This window comes from Marmota marmota, unplaced genomic scaffold (genome assembly GCF_001458135.2).
Source record: "Marmota marmota marmota unplaced genomic scaffold, marMar, whole genome shotgun sequence".
Classification (NCBI taxonomy): domain Eukaryota; kingdom Metazoa; phylum Chordata; class Mammalia; order Rodentia; family Sciuridae; genus Marmota; species Marmota marmota.
This window is the reverse complement of record NW_026000108.1, coordinates 9,111,297-9,133,575: the sequence shown is the minus strand read 5'-3', so window position 1 is coordinate 9,133,575 and position 22,279 is coordinate 9,111,297. Positions and strand designations below refer to the sequence as shown.

The 22,279-nt window shown below is 38.2% G+C and overlaps 1 protein-coding gene across 1 annotated transcript in view; it reads left to right on the top strand.

Annotated features, from left to right (window-relative positions):
* The first annotated feature begins 6,476 nt into the window (after positions 1 to 6,476).
* The window catches only part of Bod1l1 (biorientation of chromosomes in cell division 1 like 1), a 57,529-nt gene continuing 41,726 nt past the window's right edge, over positions 6,477 to 22,279 (top strand). Inside the window, 7 exon segments of the mRNA XM_015481967.2 lie at positions 6,477 to 6,667; positions 6,669 to 6,852; positions 12,383 to 12,507; positions 16,676 to 16,866; positions 18,021 to 18,635; positions 19,173 to 19,322; positions 21,605 to 21,771. Coding sequence (XP_015337453.1) covers positions 6,618 to 6,667; positions 6,669 to 6,852; positions 12,383 to 12,507; positions 16,676 to 16,866; positions 18,021 to 18,635; positions 19,173 to 19,322; positions 21,605 to 21,771 — 1,482 coding nt within the window. The 5' untranslated portion in view covers positions 6,477 to 6,617.

Genomic DNA, 22,279 nt, shown 5'->3' with positions numbered 1-22,279 from the left:
ATTAATTAGATGATCTTAATGGCTGGCACCCAGCAGCTAAGGCATATTCTCTGTAGAGACCATGCCAGTTCTATCATTTTAGATTCCTCCCTTTCATAGATGCAATCTCCCCTCTGAAAGGATTATTTCTTCAAATATATCAAACTACTTTGACTCACATATCTAATTATTTATTTATAATCACTATTTGGTCATACCTCTCAGAATTTTTCTTGAATGCCCTGGATTGAATTTGGGGTATTCAAATAATATTGTTTCTACAACTCTTACTTCAATTTCTACTCTTCCTAAATTCATTCTTGGAGGTAGGGCTTTAGTTTTCAAGCCATCAGTACTATGTAGAATATTCAGGAAACACACATAAAAGCTATTTTAAAAATCAAAACAATTTTCTTATAGACTAAATTGTTATTAAACTAAAATATTCAGGAAATATACAGTAAGGTTATTTTTAAACAAAAATATTTTTCTTGAGAACCAAATTTAAAACTTCTTTCTAATAAGCATATAAAGGGATATCTTTTTTTTTCATGACATCTACAATAGTACCATCCCAGTTTTCAAACTAGTGAGCAATTCAATAATATTTAACATCCTCCAACCCAGTGCTGGAGATCAAATCCAGGGCCTTGAACGGACTAGGTAGATAGGCAAGTGCTTGACCACTGAATTATACTCCCAGCACAAATCACTAGTATTAATAGGGACCAGCTATCTAAATTCACAATAAAGACGAATTTGGAAACCTTATTGCTATTGTTACTAGGAGTTTTAATCCTAAAACCAAAGAAATATGAAAAAGAGAAATACTATCTCCATAAAAGGAATATCCTCTTATAAAAAAAATGTTCAAAGTTGAAAGAATACAATAAAAATATTACAAAAAGACTTAAATGAACCATAAGTGGCCATCAGGAATCAGGGTTCTCCAAAAATGATGAGAAAATTCAGATTTTAGAAGTTGATCTCGCCAAGCCACCAAAGCCAGAAATAATTTTTTCACAACATAGTAAATTTGCATGTGTGTTAATGGAAAGTTTAAGTTTACTATTAATAAATGGGCAAGATCACAGACTAGTTTTTTGTTTTTCCTTTTTAGTGGTGGTGGTACTGGTAATTGAATCCAGGGGCACTCTACCACTAAGCTACATCTCTAGCCCTTTTTACTTTTTTTTTTTTTTTTTTTTTTTTTTGAGACAGGGTCTGAGTTGCCTAGGCTGATTTCAAACTTGTGATCCTCCTGTCTCAGCCTTCCCCTACAATAGATGGGATTACAGGTGGGTGCCTCTGTGCTGAACCAGAACAATTCAAATAGATATAAAATATACTGTAGTAAATGTTCATTTACTGAGCAGATAATGTGTGCCCAACACATACGAGGGACTTTGTTTCTATTCTCATTTACAGCATGACCAGAGATCATATAACAAATGGTCTCACCCTTTTCCTTTAACCTTGTTCTTTCCCCAACATGGAAATCTTCTCTTTTTTCTATTTGCCCAGATTTCACTCATTCTTGTCCCATCATTCTGGATATGGAATATCTATAAAATTTTTATGTGATTATATATAATATATAGTAACATAATTATAATAATTTTAACAATAATAAAATTATATTATAACAATTTTTAAATTAACGATAATACATATATAAACTCTAGATTATTATTTCCAGGCTATTTTAATGTACCTGTTTCAAGTTTGTTGAAACATTTGCAGAACTTAACACTTGGGACTTTCTGGGTTAACATTCATTTCATCTAGTGGGCATACTATCAACACTGTCATTTATATGACTTGACCTAGCTCTTCTAAAACTGAATTAGGCAAATCTCCACTTTTCAGAGAGGCAAATTTTTACCTAGTAAAGGCAGAAGTTCTCACATACTTTCTGACTCATCACTCTCACAACCACACCTTTGCTGCCTCCTTTGAGCCCAGCAGTTGGCAAACTTGAAAGGGCCAGGTGGTCAATATTCTTGGCTTTGCAAGCCATGCAGTCCCTGCCTGAACCTGACATTGAAGCAAAGGCAGCTATAGATAATAAGCAAATCCAGTGGGCGTGGCTGTCTCAGTAAAACTTTGTTTATAAAAATAGGTAGATTTGACTAGGCCTGTGGGCCATTATTTGTCCAGTTCATTGTTCCTCAAATAAAAATCTATCAGAAACTGTTAAAGATGGAAAGTCCCAGGTCCTTCTCAAGGAAAGAGCCTGGTCCTGTGTCTTTAAACATGTCTTCTAGGAAATTCTGGTGCAAGCTCAAATTTGAGTAACACTACAACTTTCTCATTACCCACAGAGAACCTTCTTAAAATATTAACAACTAAAGTGGTTAATATGTCTGACCTCAAAAAGAAGTCCTCCCTCGCCCTCCCTCTTTATGATCCCCCTCCTACCCCAATATGCTGGGATTACAAAACCAAATCCTAGTCTATTTTGGTTGGGACTGCTATCAGGCAGCTGCAGACCCATCTTCCTTTTTCTCAACAGCTGGGACTCAGTCACTATCTTGAATTCTGCAGCTCTTAAGGTAACACAAGCTCACACTGCTTAACACATTCACCATTTCACAAGCACCCTCCTCTCGGGCTCTTCCAGAATGACAGGGAGTGAGGAGGTTTACAGTCTCTGTCACAGGTCTTAGAATCACCTCTCTCCCTCCCCACCTTACCATCCCTTCTGGTTGCCTCTCCTCTTCTCCCATACCAGTGTGTAAGGCTCTGCCCAATCTCTGTGAAAGTGGAGCTGGCGAAATAGAAAAACACACGACAGAAATAGAAAAACAGTTATGACCACGTAGTTTGCCTCATAGAGGCAAATGACACAACTTTTTTCTCCCCCTTTGAGCTCTGCCTGTGCTATCATTGAAAAGATTCTACCAGGCTTTAGACTGATAAAGAGTTGCTTAGAAAATGATAGTCATTCACCTTTTTATAACAAAGACTTAGTCAAGATGGGTATGCCACAGAGTGAGGATACAAGGAAGGAAACAAATAACTCTGCCTGGAAACCAGACAGGCTCCCCAGGGTTGGGAAATTACCAACGTTTGACTTTCACTAGATATACTCCCAGAAACAGTGTTGGGAGGCTTGAGTGGGGTGGTGAGACGGCTAGACAGCAAGACAAAGAGGAATCCCAGGAGCCAACTACATGGCAGGAGCTAGGTGCACAAGGACACAGACAGCTATCGATAATGGCTATCACAAAAACCTACCTTTGCCTCCCCATTCCCAAAGTATTGCTAAAATTTGTTTAACTGTGACCTTATCTCACTTGGGAAACAAAATGAGAGTTTATCATGTTCAGGGAAGAAGTATTAGAACTTGTTGGGATGTTCTAAATTCAGAACATACATACAGATGGGTAGGGGTATGATGAGATTTTTTTGTGTGTGTGAAGACCTCACCTCTTCCAGGACCTAATATATTCAAAAATTTTTACTTTTTATTTTATATTTTATTTTATTTTTTGGTCCTAGGGATTGAACCCAGGGGAACTTTCCCACTGAGTTACCTCCCCAGCCCCTTTTATTTTTAAATTTTGAGATAGGGTCTCTCCTTGTTGCTGATGCAGGGCTCAAATACGTATCCTCCTATCTCATCCTCTGGAATTACTAAAATTACAGGCATGTACCGCTGCATCCAGCACATTTAAATTTTTTTAAAGTTATTTCAGCCAGGTGCAGTGACCTAGACTGTAATCTCAGTGACTCCAGAGGCTATGATAAGAGGATTACAAATTCAAGGTCAGCCTCAAGAAATTTGGTGAAACCCTCAAGTAACTTAGCAAGACCCAACCTCAAAAAAAAAAAAAAAATGTAAAAGGGATAAATTTTAAAATAAATATATAAAAAAGACTGGGGACATAGCTCAGGGATGAAGTGTCCCTATGTTCAATCCCCAGTACCAAATAATAATAGTAATATTAATTAAATATGTGTCTCCCTCACCCCAGGTATTTTGCAATGCTCATCCCTAGGACCCATCTTCAAATGGAAAGAAAAAGAAACTTTGTACAGCCAAAGAAGTACATATCAGTGACCTTGATTCTTTTCAATGTATCCAGAATGTTTTTCAAGGCTACAACATTGTTCTGGTTACACTGTGTTTAGTATATTGCCAGTAACAAGTGTAACTTGAACTCGTGGGTACAAATGTGCTATTTCTTTTAGCCTAAGGCTGTGCTATTCAATAAAGCAACTATCACAAGCCAGGTATCCCTTATCTGTTTATAATCATTCTCATATTAACACATTTTGAAAAACTTTTGAGAATTTTCCTACAGGCTATTCACAAAATAATAATACTTATTAGCTACTAAACAAGTTCTGGTTTTGGCAGCAAATCCCTTATTGTTTGACTATTTTCTTTTTTTCTGTTATTTTATTGGTGTATTATAATTGTACTTATTGATGGGATTTGTTACATATTCGTACATGCATACAATATAATATGGCCAATATAACTCCCCAGCCTTTCCCCCAAGTTTGTTCATTATGCCTAATTAAATTTATGGAATTTTACATAAGTCTTACAGATAATCCTTAGTTATTCTCAAAAGGATGAATAAACGTGATATACACATCCACATATACCATAGAAATACCATACCGTTTCCATAGTATACACTTGATAAATAACAGAAGTTTTGCAACATATTGTACTCCATTGATGGTCAATTAAATGAAGAGAATCATGTAATAGTCTCAACTTATTTTCAAAATTAATTTTGAAAATAGTGTAATATTTTACACTACTTTAACCTTGAGTACTTTTAGTTAGAAATCTTTGAAGACTACGTTCATGATTTTTGCTCCCTCCCTCTCCTGTGTCTCTCTCCTTCCCATCCCCACCACCCCAGCACCCAGCCCCAAGTCTTCACTATGCTCCCTAAAACACAGGACAATATTTAAGTTGAAATGATGAAGTCAAAAGGTCTCTGATGGGGAAAAAAATCTGATTTGGCAGCTTTACATGAAAATAGGTCCTGTTAATTAGGTTACATGATAAACATTTGCAACTTGAATGAACAAAATTGATGCTGCAAAAGTTTTGACAAAACATAACTTAAACATCTAATAATGAAAAACGTTTATCCAACACTATTCTTAAAAATGAACAATGTTTACATATTCACCAAACTTTAATTATACCCAGTTAAACAAGGCATATTTCATTGAAAATGTTTAATTTATAGTTATTTGGTATTGGATAAAGCTTCCAGAAACTGAAAGAGTTTCTAGAGTAAGGACTAGGTAAACAAATCCTTTGGTAAGCCAGTTGATTCTCATTTGGTTGCTGTCAATAAAATTGAGGGAGGACCTAATTGAATATTCACCTTATAAATAACCAAAATAATATTTTGAGGTTAAGATTGTAATAAATGACCTTGGTACAACAAAATTTATCCATTTCCTAGTTCAGAACTTGCGTATGTGAACAAGGTTTCTCAGGCCATACAACTATAACAATTAAAAAAAGGAAAAGAATTGATGCTCAACCCTTTTTCCCCCTCTAAGAAGAAGAAATACGCATCCATAGATGCGTGAATTTTAAAAGAAACAATATCCATCTTATGGATGCACATTTTCTAATAAAATTTACATTCTATTCAATAGTTATGAAAATTTGTAATTTTTATGTTGCTTTGATACAGCAACTAATAATAATTTTAAAGATAACTCAGCCCAAAATCAAGTGATCTGCTGACTGTGAAACCTTGTGCAATTCAACCTCTTTGGGCCTGAGTTTCCTGGTTTGTGAATTGGGGATAGTAATGTGACCTAGCCCTTAGCATTTTTCTGAAGATTGGATATGAGTTAACCTACTGCGCAGGCTACGTGAGCTTTACCTGTTATTTTGGTAATCAAGAGCAAAACCCTTCACCCTAAGAGCTGGGGGTGTCTTCCCCGACGGGAAAGGGTTGGAGGGCAGGGGTCCTGTCGCAGGCACACATCTCGGGTGGGAGGGACTGGGGGGGGCTCAGCTGAGACCTCCGGGGCAGAGCGCGGGGCAGGACCGCAGGCTGAGACTGAGAGCGCAGCCTCGCGGAGTTTGAAATGAGCGGCCTGACTGACGCACGTTTGCTCCAAAAATGTCCACGATCCCGGTGGCTTCAAGCAACCGGAGCAAGAGCGCCCATTGCAACGCCTGGTGGGCGGAACCGGCCAGCGCCCCACCCTGCGGTCCGGCCCTCTGCCACCAGGTGCCCACTCGGCCCCTGGGGTCCCTAGGAGGGCGGCAGGTCGAGCTCGCGATCTTCCTGGAGTCCACACTCTGATGCAGTCTCTGCATCAGACCTGCGACCCGCCGCCGCCGCTGGGCCTTTGGGTCATCGCCGCCACTGCTTGCCGCCGCAGCCCAGCCTCCAGAGGGCGCTCGCTCCCGGACGCGGCCGGAACTGGCTCCTCGCGGCCCCCGTAGCAAGGCTGCACTACTCTTATCACCGCCTTTTCCTTCCTTCCCTCGGTTCCCTTTCACTTCCGGGGTTGCTCTGGATCCGCTGGTTCTGTAACAACATCCCGTTGGCTTCCCTCAGGCGGCGGGACCTGTGTAGCCGTCGCCTTCCAGGAGCGCTCGCCCGGGTCCGCACGCTGCCCCGGCCCAGGCCGCCATGGCCACCAACCCGCAGCCGCAGCCGCCACCTCCGGCGCCGCCGCCTCCCCGCCACAGTCGCAGCCACGCCGCCGCCGCCGGGCCCGGGGACTGGCCCGGGAGCGGGAGGGGCGGGCGGCGCGGGGGCCGGCGCCGGGGACCCGCAGCTCGTGGCAATGATCGTGAACCACCTCAAGAGCCAGGGGCTCTTCGACCAGTTCCGCAGGGACTGCCTCGCCGACGTGGACACCAAGGTTCGGGGCGCGCGGGGGCTGGGGTCGGCGGGGCCGGGGCCCTGGAGGCGCCTTCCGGGGCGCTGTCCCGCAGCCCCCCGGGGCCGGGGAGCCCCGGCTTGGCCAGCCCGGCTCCCCCGAGTGCGCCTCTCACCGAGTCCTTTTGCAGCGCTCCCTGTTAGAGCTGCAGCTGTGGCTCGCTCCGCCAGGCGCGGTGTGTTCATTCATTCACCTGTCCTTGTTCCCTTGACCGACCGTGTTTATGAAGTGCCTACTCCTTGGCGGGCACGACCTGGGCTGTGCAGTCAAGCCCGTGTGCTGAGCCAGACTGAGTCGTCGTTCTTAGGGGGAGCGGTTTGGGAGCACTAACGCCGGGAGTGCCGTTTTGTGTTCGTTCTTGTCTCTTGACAATTTTGTTCCTTGGTTTACTTTGTATCCAAGTTAATTCGTCTTCTCTCTTGAAGGTTCCTGGGCAGTCAGGGCCTTGTCTTTGTCTTTTGGAGAAATCACTCTGATAATTGAGAAAATTACTTGCAGTGTGTTTGGCTGAACACTGGGGGCGGGGCCAAGGAGGCAAACCCAGGCAGCGAAAAGTTGGGTGAGGAGATGGGATTTTAGTTTGGTGGCTAAAGTGGAGTAGGCCAAGTCATTTCTCTAAGGTGAGGGGCAGGTATAGAGAACGGCGGCATTCATTGGGGAAAGGATGGAGAAGAGGTGACAGCAAATACTGGAGAGGAAAAGCAGAAGAGAGTGAGTTCAGGAGAATAAGGGGAAAGGCGGAAAGATCAGCAAAAATGTTCTCTGTCCAAAAAGATGGGGTAGGGAAGGGAAGGGACTTTGTTCCAAATGTCAGAGTAAAGGGGGAATTTAGCAGGAACGGGTGAACTTACAGGGTTTGGCAGAGAATGAACAGAAGACAACAGGCAGGAGCAATTACTGAGACGTATGGAAAAACAGAACCTAGAACTGGAGGCAGGTGAAGCTGGAAGCATATTGGAAAACTGTTGTTGTTGTTATATTTTTGGCTTCAATTCTGGTGTGTTTTGGTGTTTTGGTGATGCTGGAGTGTGTTCATAGAATATTTGGCTGGTCTGAGAAAACTTGTTTCTTTGGGGGGGGGAAAAAAAAAGGTGTTTGCAGTATTTGCAGATTCTTCCCAGCCACCACTTCTAGGAAAAGCTCTCTGAAAAATCTGGCTATATCTTTCCCTGTAAGAACCACTATGTAGAACTAAAGAGAATATGATTTATTCAGGAGAGTTACACTGGCATCTTTTTTGTTTCTTTGTGGTTTGTTTTGTTTTGTTTTTGTGGTGCTGGGGGTTAACTCCAGGAACTTGGACATTCTGGGTAATTGCTGTACTGCTGAGCTATATCCCCAAACCTTTTTATTTTTTTATTTGAAACGGGATCTTGCCAACCTATACTTTTTTAAAAAACTGATACCAGTTGCTTTTTTATTATTACTTAATGGAAAAATATTAGGCATATCCAGATAAATGATACCCACATAAAGTTTATTATTATTCAGTAAGTAGAGATTTTACTTTGCTATTCTCAGAAACCCACAAATCTTGTGTATGCAACTGGAAATTTTTAATACATGGATTGGAGAGAGCTGCAATATCTAAGATTCAATTTTTATTTATCCCATTCCCATTAAATGTTATTATTGTGTCTATAATATTCCTTCCAGACCCTTGAAAGTGGATTATTAAAACCTTTCTTGGAGGTGGGGGGAGGCACAGTTGCTTTGACAATATAATGAATGCTAGGGCCTTCTCCCAAGAAAAATACATATATACACATTAAGATACTGCTTTAATAGTTCAAAGTGGTCAGGTATAGTCACTTCATGTGGTTCAACCAAATCTGTGAGTATTCAGGGAATCACAAAATAAGAGTAGAACTTGCAAAAAGCAGGAATTCTCTGGATATGGTTGTAGTTCTTCCCTTGCTCCTCATATGCTGTCACAAACTCTCCTGCAGATACTCTCTCCTTCTATTCTTTCTTTCCCTTAGCAATTTTGTTGATTTTATTTTTATTTATGATATTGAGTAGCATTTTGCATTCCTTTTCTTATTTGGAAAAAAAGTAAGTTTAAAGATATCAAAAATACTACAAAAAAGTTTTCTTCATTGTAGCTTAATATTCATAAAAATGTGATAACTAAGCCAAAGTATAAATAAGATTGCCTATCCAAGCAAAGGAGCTTCTTTGATTGTCATCTACCATTTACAATATGGTGCTTTTGATGACAGACCCTGAGAGACTGACCTTTTGTCAAAAAATCTTACCACTAGCATATAGGATTGCAGCAATATATGTTAGTCATGTACATACATAAGAATCAAGACAATTGCCTGGGGCTCTCCAAAAGAAAATTGCCCAACCCCAAAAAGCTATCCTGGGGTCATCATCGAAGGTCCCTAAACAAGGAGATCTGACTATGGCAGATCAAATCAACTCTTCCAAGCAAGGAATTAAAGCCTTGATTTACCCAAAGATCCAACTACTACTAGGGTTTCTTCATTGTAGACTCCAGTTTCCAGATCTCTGGAGCAAGCCTCATGATTGTGAGCCCATTATGACTCCTTTATATTGATTAGCAACTGAAGAGGGTGAGGAGAAACAATCTAGAGGCCCATCACTGTGACCTAGGCAGCAAGCTCTCCAACAGTTAAGTGTGTCTCCTCTCTCCCCAAGTTATAAAGGCAGATTTTGGGGATTTTTCTTAGTTTTACATGGCTCCTGATCAATTTATTAACCCAAGAAACATTCACTGAGCAACACCTACATACCAGGCATAATTTTCAGTGCCAGGATACAGCAGTAAACCAAAAGCCCCCCTGTTATGGAGTTTACATCCTAGCAGAGAAAAATGGACAATAAATAATGCATGAAGGCTTCTATGGGAAAAAAATAAATAAAGCAAGACTAGGGGAGAAAAGACTTACCATTTTACTTTGATCAAGTCATTCAGGGAAGGTTTCAATTAGTTGAACTGAAGGAACTGATGCATTCCAAGTAAAGACATGGCAAGTGTAGAAGATCAGAGGTCTTGGAACCTGGTGAGAGAAAAGGTGCACCTCCCTCCACAGATTGCAAGCTTTAGACACCAACCTAATTGGTTTGCCTTTTTCTTGAACTGAGAAGCCATTAGCAGATTTTGAGCAAAAGGACATAATCAACTTGTATTTTAGGAAGGTTGACCATGGGTAATTATTAATAACATTCCCTTTTATGCTCATTCATTTTCTACTTTAGACAATGAATTATGTGGTTATTAGAAGATCTACTGGGCTGGGGATGTGGCTCAAGCGGTAGCGGGCTCGCCTGGCATGCGTGCGGCCTGGGTTCCATCCTCAGCACCACATACAAACAAAGATGTTGTGTCTGCCAATAACTAAAAAATAAATATTAAAATAATCTCTCTCTCTCTCTCTCTCTCTCTCTCTCTCTCTCTCTCTCTTTAAAAAAAAAAAAGAAGATCTACTGTACTCTGTTGGAAAATAGACATTAGGTATGCAAGGGTAGGCAGATCAGTTACTGGAATTTATAACAGGAGATGAGAATTCCTTAGGCCAGAGTGATAGCAGAAAGATGGTAGGAAGTAGTCAGTATCTGAGTGTATGCCGATGCTAGTTCTGTTGGCATTTGCTCATGGAAGGAGGACTTGGAAATAAGAGGGGAAAAAATGAGCTTATTTTGGAGATACTATAATGCTAAATACATTGGAATATCTGAGACTGATGTTTGCTGGATTTGGAAATACTGGGGAAAAGTATTATGCTTTAGAATCATTGGACCCAAGAAATATTAGTTTTAGTTCATATTCATAGAATAAGTGGAGAGGAGCATGAGAAATGATTATGAGACATTCCTGTAGAGTAGAAAACAGGCATCAACCAAAGTCTGGGTGTTGGAAGTGATGAAAGGACATCTCATAGGTATGGAATCTTTGTCATTCTGTGGTGGAGATAGTTAACCAGTATCTAAGAACTCTTTTAATTGTTTATCTGCTAAGCAATATGAAAACAAAGATTAAGAAAAGGAGAGAGTAAGCTTACACCCATGTGGAGAGGTAAATAGCTCCCCTTCCCCAAAATACTGTGCAATGGAAGGATTGTTCAAATGTTGTATGTATAGAAGACAGTAGGAACATGGAAGAAGGGCAACGTAAGTCTACCCTGGGCGTCATGATGACTTCCCAGTTTAGGCTGAGCTCTGAAGGTGAGAAGTTTCCCACACAGACAAATAGGGGGAATGGTAGGTGCATGAGATTTATTGCTGGAGTTTAAACTTTGAAAAGCAAAGGTAGCAAATGGCAGAAGGGGAGGCTGTACTGTTTTTTTCCTAATATCATTCAAGGATAATCAAACTCATCTCTGTTAAGAGCCATAGGAAGGAAAACTAAAGACCTTCAGCGGCAGGGGCAACTTCTAGGGACTGGGGGCAGTACTGAGTGAGTGGTTGCACATTCCTTCTAGAAGATGGCCTAGTATGTGTCCTCTCTCTCTGTGCTCCCCTTCTGTTAACACTTTTGACATTCTGGGCAGGATAGTTCTTGCTTGGGGGCAAGAACTGTGCATGGTAGGTTCAATAGCATTCTCACCTTTTCCCTAGGTACCCAATAGCATCCCCTTCCATCGTGGCAACACGAAGTGTCTCAGACATTGCCAAGCTTATCCTTGACCATGGGAGTGGGGAAAGTTAGAAATCACTTACAGTTGAGAGCCACTGCCTTATATCACATTTGATGCCATATCTCTGCCACCCTGGCTCAGATCTTCATCACTCTAGTTATTGCATGCTTTTCTAAATACATTTTGTGTCTTTTTACTCTTTGACTGTAGAATGAATAATGATCCAAAGACCACCATCTCATCACTGTGCTGCTTTGTATAGTGCATTCCTGCTCTCAGCCTTCTAACCTCAGACTTCTTGTCCAGGTGCCCAAAGGCTTCTAGCATCAGACCCCAATCTATATCTCCAGTATCACTTCTGCTTTTTGTATTTTCTTCTCCATCCAAATTGGATCGTTAATTTTGGGGGGGTCCCCCAAATAAATGCTCCTGACCCTGCAATTTCTTATCTACTTGCTCTTTGCTTATATTGTGGGCTGTGTCTTCAAAGAGAGTGGTTCTTGTCCTAGCTACATTGTGAAACTTTGGAATTGATTTTTTTGTAGCTCAAATGCCAGACTCTCAGTGAGGGCTTATTTCCTCTGCCTTTCTCCCTTTGTTTCACATCATCTAAATTAAAATATATTTGTGTTTTATTTTCTAGTCCTTTGTGTATAGAAGGTGTTTTTCTACTTTGTGTTCCTCCTCTCAGAATACCTTGTCTTAGATAAATTAGGCAATATTTGAGTAAGTATAAGTTACAAGCAGCATTGTCATAGGTTGTGAAACTTTGTTGCCTTATTACTAACACTATAAGAACTATTAACACTTCTAAAGATACACAAATTCCTGAGTCTGATATGATACTGATATTGTATAACCCTGGAGATTTCTTAACTTGTATGTTTGTTTGTTTCTCATTCTAGCCTGCCTATCAGAATTTGAGACAGCGTGTTGACAACTTTGTTGCAAACCACTTGGCCACTCATACATGGAGTCCACATCTCAATAAGAACCAACTAAGAAACAATATTCGGCAACAAGTCCTTAAGTAAGTCTCAAAATTGGCATTTCTTGGCAGGTTTTAAACTGCAATAACCTACTCTGCCTGAGAGCTGAAACATTGCATAGGAGTTTGTTCGCCTGATGTTGTTGGCAGTTTTTATCAGGTTTGGTGTGGCTATTCCATATGATGCAGTATAATTTTGGAATATGGTCCAATTGCTTCACATTTCTCCCATTAGTTTTAACAATTTTATTTTATTTATTTATTTGTTTGTTTTTTGCCTCTGACATATGAAAATATGTGAAGAAAGGAAATAATATATGATTTTTAAATAAAACTTACATATAATATAACGGCTGGTAAATGTCATAATGTCATAGAGCTGCATTTACAAATATTTTCTCGACACTGAAAAAGTAGTCTTTATTATTTTTATTTTATAAATAAAAATTAAAGATCACTGAAATTAAAATATTTCCACATAATTTGAGACCATGTCTTCTTTATCATTTTATTGACTTTTAACTCTACTATTTTTTAATGATATAGAAGGAGAGAAAAAAGTATTGATCTGTCAGAGCTGTTTTGAGTGAACACAAAATAAAGAGAATACGAGTTGGAATGTTTAGGTAGGCCTGAAAAATGATTTACTACAAACAAATAAACCTGATTTACAGTGTCATAGTTGTTTTTGAATTTAAATATTTATGAAGACAAGAAGACTTTTTATCCCTGTTCTTCACCCCAAAAGGGTAAGTTATTTAAATAGTTTCTAGTCTTTCTGCCTTGACAGATACATTCAGACACAGAAACATTTAATTTTTGAAAATTAAATCTGGCTTTTAAACAATTAAACAGTCATTTTACACTGCTACCTCTTAATTCTCTCTAGTTCAGTAGGAACTACAAACCTGTCTAGTGTGATAGTTCCAAGCCACAGGAAGCCCCAGAAATAAAAAATTCACACCCTAACTAAATAGTCACAGGTAATACTAGAAACCAGGAGCCTGGGGGCTTGGACTGTGTCTCTTGGTGAATAGAGAAGAGTAAAATTAACAACAGCTTTGTTGTCTACATTTTAAAGGATGTTTGAGGAACCTGTAAGAGAGTCCAGGTGAGATCAAAAGATTTCATTCGAGGACTGCATCATAATACGTGTTGGGGTAAAAAGTCAGAGCCATTGCAGGAAAAAGAGACAGAAGACATTTGTTGGGTGACAGGCTTGGAGGGCTATTCATTTCCAAAAAGACCTTCAGAACAGTACCAAAATAAGCTGCAGGAAAGGGGCTTGGGCAAGTGGGGACAGTGTCCCCCCTACATTCATGCACAGCTGTACTAGTTATATGCTGCTTTCATTTAACACTTTGACTAGCTGCCTTCCTTTTCACAAATGATTGCATTGCTTCTTTAAAGCATATTTTATATATTCTTGCATTCTTTTTCTTATATGTTGAGAATATCAAATGGAAGGTAAACTTCTTTCTTAAGCAAGAATCACTGTTACATATTCATATGTGCACATTATATAGCAATATACTTTGATTAATATCATTTCCCAGTATCTGAAGTTGCATTTACTTTTCAGCATACAGAATCTGTAAGATACGGAAACAATGTTTTGTTACATTTTATTTAAAGGAACTGAACCTTGTGCTTGTGAAAATCAGACACTTAAAATATTTGTACCAATATGAGAGATTGTTATACACAAAATTGCATTTGGAGAGGGGGTAAGGTGTTCTGTGAGGAAATCTGGAGCAGACTACTTGTGAGTAAGAACCTAGACATTTTAAGTGATAGAAAACAGCTGTCTTTTCTTGGATAACTTAGGCATTGCTCTTCCTAGGACATCTAAAAATTTTTCCTTAGTTATGTTATTTATTTATACTATTTTCATTTAAATATCATTAGTAAAATTTTCTGTTATAGTGAAAATAACATTTTAAAGCTTCCTCAAAGAGAGAGATTTAGTTGTGTGTAAACTAATGGTATAGGGATAGATTAGCTTCTACAAATATATATAAGTTCTAGGGGATAGGAAAGGCAGCAAAATACAACAGTCACTAATATGGCATTATGTAAAAATTGAGAATGTGTAACTGATGTGATTCTGCAATTTGTATTTGGGGTAAAAATGGGAATTCATAACTCACTTGAATCAAATGTATGAAAGATGATATGTCATGAGCTTTGTAATGTTTTGAACAACCAATAAAAAAAAAATATATATATATATATAATTTCAGTTTTTTATGCATGGACTTTGAGAGATTAAGGTACTATTTAGTAAGTTTGAGCTATCTGCAATTGCCATTTTTGTTCTACAGAAATGTTCTAATATCAGCAGTCTCAGATGACTTGACTTGATTGCTCATCTCAACTTTATCAGAAGGAAATTTTTATTCTATATACGCTTTTATTTGTACTGCTGAATTTGAAAATCTCAGATAGCTTTGAATAATGATCTTAACTGAACTGAATCTCTAAGAAAGACAAGGAAATAACTTTAACCAGGCAAATGCCAGCTGCCAACATTTTGGCTTTGACCTTGAACCTTGGGCTGAGGTTTCTTTGCACTCTTGTGAGGCAGCTGTGGCCACAGCTCAAAGCATTGAGCCCACTCAGAGAAGTGTGATTGTTAACACTGACGCTATTCCTATTTAAGATCAAAGCTGACATCCATGGGAGAGAGGACTAATGTAAATGTGTTTTCTTTGTTCTCAGAACAGACATAGAAGTGATAGCTTTGGAATGGGTAGACTTTATTTTTTATTTTATGCCTTTGTACTTATGTCTTAAAACATTCTTAAAATTGCCTCTCTATTTCTCTTCTTCCTCCTGCATTTTCAAGACACCTTAAATTCAGCAGGGTTTGCAAGATTTGCATTGGGTTTTTTGTTTTTTTTTTTCTCTCTTTTTTTTCAATCTTAGAACTTTAAAAAGCGGGTAACCTACTTTGTGCTGTGTTGACTCATTTTTCTCTGTGGCCCACTTAAGTGGAATTATAGTATCACATGGTAGCAGTGTGCCTCAGGAAATGAAAATAAAATCTATCCTCCATTCCAGACAGAGCTGTACTCAAAAATAGCTCTTGTCAAGTGTAAAGAGAAACGTCTTCTCACCCACTTTGTAGAGGGAGACTGAGGCCTAGAACCTGGAAATGACCTACACGCATCTCTATTTCCCAACATAGTCACTTCTCCAGTTCTGTTTTATGAAGAAAGTGTGTTTCTTAAAATAATTTCATGTTCACTTATTTTGCTCAGATAACTGCTTCATCGTTACACAAGGTGCTTGTGTCAGATACTATTGTCTGCCCACTCATCTTTCTGTTGTGTGTGATATCTCTTCAACCTGAAGTTCCTTTCTTCACTTTCTCTTCTGTAGAAATCAACATTCAACTCAAAATGTCTCCTTTTTGGAGCATTCCGAAGTTACCTTGGACATATCAAATGACTACTCACCCCTCTTTCCCTGCAGTACCTGATGTACACACATGCTTGTCATTTGTGTTATAATTGTTCGTGTCTGCTCCCCAACCAGAACAGAGGCCAGGTCTGATTTGTCACTGCTGGATAGCCATATGGCAGCTGTTATGGAGAAGACAATTGTAATATGATTACTGAATGAATAAATTATCATGTCTCTATATCAGGAAGATAATAAAAAGCCAAAAGTCTTAAGTTTTATTTGTATTTTTTCTTTTTTTTTTTTTTTAATAATTTGATGGAATAATACTTTTTGCATGTGTTCTTCAGTTTTCCTGGAGACTTAGAAAAAGCTTATGTTTTTCTATAAAAAAATAAAATAAAAGTTATAGGGTTCATTGATTTAATACACTAAACTCAACTTTAGTGATTCTTTATTCCTGTGTACCATGAGCAGAGTGGAAGCGAGAAAAGAATCACCTATATACCTGGGCTCTGGTACTGTGGCTAGTTCTAAAAATATTTTGTTTTTGTTCTGTCTGTTTTAGTTTTCAACCAGTGGTATAATGGCGAGCAGTTCACATACTTTTTTGTATGTATAGTAAAATATCACTGTAGCATGAAATTATTTTGTCTTCTCCACTTCCTATATAATCAGATAAGTGGATTGGGACAATTTAAGGTTAAAAACATATTTACAAGAGATACAGTTTTATTTAAAAGTAGTTAGTGCAAATAATACAAGATTATTTTTTTTTACCCTACTCTAAATTATGTTATTTCAGATCAGGAATGCTGGAGTCTGGTATCGACCGAATTATTTCTCAGGTTGTGGATCCAAAGATCAACCACACATTCAGACCTCAGGTGGAAAAAGCCGTGCATGAGTTTTTGGCCACACTAAATCACAAAGAGGAAGCAAGTGGCAGCACAGCTCCAGATGACGAGAAACCAGACTCCTCTATCGTTACACAAGGTGCTTTGCTTTTACTCTTGGTCAGTCTCATTGTTTTTCTTCTTGAACTGAGTATCAAATTAGGGATATTTGGTTCTTTAAAATATTGCCCTATATCCTGCTACTTTGCTGAATTCATTTATTAGTTCTAGAAGTTTTCTGGTGGAATTTTTTGGATCTTCTAGATGTAGAATCATGTCATCAGCAAATAGTGACAGTTTGAGTTCTTTTTTACCTATTTGTATCCCTTTAATTTCTGCTATCAAACTCCTAGGTTTATACCCAAAGGAACTAAAATCAGTATACTATAGTGACGCAGCCAATCAATGTTCATAGCAGCTCAATTCACAGTAGCTAGACTATGGAATCAACCTAGGTGTCCCTCAATAGATGAATGGATAAAGAAAATGTGGTATATATACTCAATGGAATATTACTCAGCTTTAAAGAATAGTGAAATTATGGCATTTGCCAGTTGGAGTTGGAGAATATCATGCTAAGCAAAATAAGCCAATCCCACAAAACCAAAGGCCGAATGTTTTCTCTAATATGTGGATGCTAATTCACAATAAGGCAGGGGGCACTAGGGAAGAATAGTGTTACCTTAGACTAGGTAACTGGAAGTGATGGGAGGGGATGTGGGGATAGGAAAGATAGTAGAATGAAACAGACATTATTACTGTATGTATGTATGTGTCTACATAACCAATATGATTCTGCAATATGTACACTCAGAAAAAATGAGAAATTATATCCAATCTATGTATGATATATCAAAGTGCATAAATGCATTCTACTGTCATGTATAACTAATTAAAACAAATTAAAAATTTAAAAAATATATAGCCCTACTTGGCTGCTCAAGTGAAATTATACTTACTTTAAGTATCAGCGAAACTCCTCAACTGAAGCAATATTTTTTTGAGATTAATATAAAATGATAAGCATTTTAGCAATTGTGAGTGCGTGTGTAAATTATAATAGAGGGAGTAACTAAAATAGAGAAGATACTCTTCTTCTAGGAAATAGACTATTCTGGGATTTGTTGGTACCTTTCCCAATATGTTAAAGGAAGTAGAATATTCTGAATATGTGTACCAGCACTGGTATTTGAAAACCTAGAGGAGTGCAAATGGTCTGCATAATGTACTCTAAAACTTATTTTTTCCTTTAAGGTGTCCCTGCTCCTGGTCCCAGTGCTAATGTAGCCAAGGATGCCATGTCAATCTTGGAAACTATAACTTCTCTTAACCAGGAAGCTAATGCTGCCAGGGCTTCAACAGAAATGTCCAATGCTAAGACCAATGAGAGGCAATCAAAAAAACTCTCATCTCAGCCAAGCAGTGACATTAGTACTGACAAAGAGAGAACTTCAGAGGACTTGACTGATAAAGAAAAAGCTACACCTGACACTGGAGGGGAAGGACTGGAAGCAGCCCCAAAGTCAGAAGAGCATAGTGATCTCCCTTGTCCAGTTGAAGAAATTAAAAACTCTACAAAAGAGAACAGTAGCTCAATTCTACTCAATAAGGATGTTCAGCAGGAAAACGGTGATCAAAAAAATAAATCAACAGACAAAGGTGAAAAGAAATCAGACATCATTGAGAAAGGAGAAAGAAAGAAAGAAAAGAAAGAAAAGACCGAAAAGAAATTTGATTACTCAAAAAAAAGTGAAGATACACAAAAAATAAAAGATGAAAAACAAGCAAAAGAAAAAGAAGTAGAGAGTTCAAAACTTCCTTCAGAAAAGAACAGTAACAAAGCCAACACTGTTGAAGGGGCAAGAGAAGGTACTTGAGAATTTGCAAAAACCTGCAGCAGTGTATAGACACAGCATCGATTGGGGAAGGGGAGTATCAAATTTGCCTCCAAATTTTAGTTTTTTGAGACTTGTTTCAAAACTATGAATATATTTATTCCCTTTGCTAAAAGAAAGCAATAAGCATTTATGTATTTCTTTTCATATTAATGTATTTACAGAAAAGTATCAGAAAAACTATAATTTTGTAATTTGTCTTGTACTTTCATCATATGCATTATTCCAAGCAACTTAATTCATAGTTATACATCCTAACTGCTGTAAGGTGTCTAGTTCAATTACTTAAAATTTACTTTTGTGTTTATCATTTACACTATTAATTAATATTCAGTCATTTTTTACAATGTACTAGTTTGCCTTTATATTTTCTGGAAACAGCTCTACTTGAAGGTTTAATTTCTTTGACATGTATTTAAAGCAGCAAATTTTAAGTGAAATTTAGGAATTGGGCTTTGAGTATGTTCTTGTAATGAGGTGACTTATTTTCTGTTTTATTCTCTTCTTGGAGATTGCTTTTTGATAGATTCTGACGTGGATGGACTTACAGACATCACAGTTAGTTCTGTCCATACCAGTGACCTTTCGTCTTTTGAAGAAGACACTGAGGAAGAAGTGGTAATGTCTGATAGCATGGAAGAAGGAGAGATTACATCAGATGGTAAAGCATTTTACTTATTAATGTTTCTGGGAAGCTTCTATCCAGAACTATTTGCATATTCTGATGGCTTTGTCCTGGGAAATAATGTGGTGTTGTGGCAAGGGTGTGGGATTTTGTTGTTGGAAAATTTGTTTCTTAGTTCCAGCTTTTAATGTTGACTGTCTGAGCAAGCTTGGTAAGGTTACCAGCCCTCAATAAGCCTGGATTCTCCTTTTCTGAACTCCATCCCTTAGGTCTGTCTTTAAATTCAAATGAGATAATGTATATAAAGATGCTTTTTGTATATGTGTGTGTGATGTTTAGGGAAGCACATTCTACAAGACCATCCTTCTCTCTGGTACTGATTGCAAATTCAGGGGTCCCCAAGACTGTCCTTAGATTCAGTAATTCACTACCAGGTCTTATAGAACTCACTAAAAAGTGGTATACTCATGGTTACCAGTTACCACAACTAAGAGACACAGATTAAAATCAGCCAAGGGAGTAGGTACACAGGGCAGAGTCTAGAAAAATTCTAAACAGGAAGCTTCTAGGTGCCCTCTCCTCTGGAGTTCTGAACAGCCTTGCTTTCTTGACATCCATGTCTGATAATACACACAGAGTACAGTCAACCAGAGAAGTTCATCAGAGTCTTGGTTTCCAAAGTTCTTAATGGAACTCTAGTATATAGTCATAGTTGACTGCCTATGAAGCTGATCTTAGACTCTGACCTCTCTTGTCCAAGGTAAAACTCCATGACCCAAAGTTCTACCCTCAACCACATCCTAGACTATTTGGTTTGACTCACATGCAATGCAAACAAAAACCTTCCAGTCAATCACAACATTCCCAAGACTTAGAGATACTTCCCAGAAACCAAGGCCAAACTTCTCTGAGGCTGAATTCCTTATTATATGGTTTGTTTTCCAGTGAACCCTTCCTAAGTACTCAGTATATTCCAGGGACTGCAGTACTTCTATGTAATAACTCCTAGAGTCCTTGCCACAACCCTGAAAAGTATGTATAGGAGAAGAAGCAAAGTCACTGGAGGAGTGTGTCTTATCAAGAGTCACATGGCTAGTGAGCATCAATGCAGATTTCAAACCTGAAACTGCTTCTAACCAGGACCTTGTTCTGTTCTTCACCCCATGATTAAAGTCTGTCTTCTGACGTTGTTTTAAAAAATCAAAAATACTGAAGTAAATCTGCCATTCCCTATAGATAGCATCTGGTAAATTTGTTGCTGGCTTTGGATAGGGTACCTATGGAGATAATCAGGAGAACAAAGTAGAACCTTCTAATCATACAGATATTTTTCTCAGTCTTTCCCATTCTTTATTTATGTCTTCGTATCTAAAAACTAAAAACAACAGTGTTCCTAGTTGTCATGCCTGTGTTCATGAGACCAGTTCTATAGTGCCCATTCTGAAAGAATGCCACGCTCTCTGTGAACACTCCACTTACTCTACTCTAACTAAGATTCTAATACATGATGCTGTTTGGAGTCTCTTTTTTTAAACAGAAAGATTTTATGTGTCTAAAAGGTAAGAAGATGGCTATTTTGGCTAAGAGGTGAGAAGTAAAAACTTTGTTTATTCTTTTCCTTCTTGCCAAATGGAAGCAAATCACCTTCTTAGTGTAGACGGAGTAGTGTATACTTGGTGTATAAACCATTATTGATTCTTGCCTCTTCTTGAAATCTAAAGTGGTCATTAAATTTTTTTTAATCCACATTTTTTATTGGTACATTTTAATTGTACATATGGATGGTATTTGTTATTTCATATTTATACGACCATACCAAGTAATGCAAAGGGCATCACCAATCCAGTAAGTTATTTGCTTCTGCATTCAATCTATAAAAGCCTTCTTAAGCTTAAAGTGAAGTTCTCTGAACCTCTTCTGGTTCTGAGTTTGCCAGATTCAGGAAATTTCTTTGCCAAAATAGAATGAAGAGCTGGAGGTGTGGCTCCATGGTAGAGTACTTGTCTAGTGGGCATGAGACCTTCAATCCCATCCCCACAACTGTAAAAACAAATAGCTCTGTTAAATTTAATCTGTTTGAAGTTTTTCTTTTAACAACATAAGCAAATGTAATGATTAATTTTTCTTTTCCTTTCTTTATTGGTGAGAATATGATTGTTACGAAATTAGATGAATAATAATAACTTGTAAAATTTTCAATTTCTGAATTTTCACAACCAGGTACACTTGAACTATATTGATACTGCTTTTACTGCTTGTACAAATTGATTTTCTTACTAATTCATAGACATATTCTTTTTCTATTGACTTTCTTCCAGATGAAGAGAAGAACAAACAGAACAAAACAAAAACTCAAACTAGTGATTCTAATGAAGGAAAACCAAAAAGTGTACGGCATGCTTATGTTCACAAACCATACCTTTACTCAAAGTACTATAGTGATTCTGATGATGAGCTTACTGTAGAACAACGCCGACAGTCTATTGTAAGTCTAGGTTGGTTTGTTAGTGTTTTAGCTTGCTGCTTCAGGTTGACAAACTTGAATAGTCTGTGTGCACAGTACTGGTGCACATCTAGAGCAGAGACATCTGACTCTGCCTTTAACTAGGTGGCATAGACGTATACATATGACAGAGGTGTTTGTGCCATTGTTGTTAATAGAAGTGAACACTGGTAACACTCTAAATGTTTCATAGTGTGGAATGTGGATCAGTATGGATAAAGTCATAGAAAAATATGATGTGCAGCTGTTACCATAATACTAAGAGAAAAATGTAGTCAACATATTTCCTGGATTTGAAAATGCTTTCAAATATGAGCTGTGCTACTGAGTTAACAAAAGCTTTTTAAAGAAAATTCTTGTCTCATTGAATGTGTGCTTCAGGTTAAGTTGGCTTAGAGTGTGAGAAACATTAAAATATGAAAAGTTAGTACACTAAAGTGTTACTAATGGATAGCCTTCCTTCCAGGTTTGTCTCTTTTTTTTTTTCGGA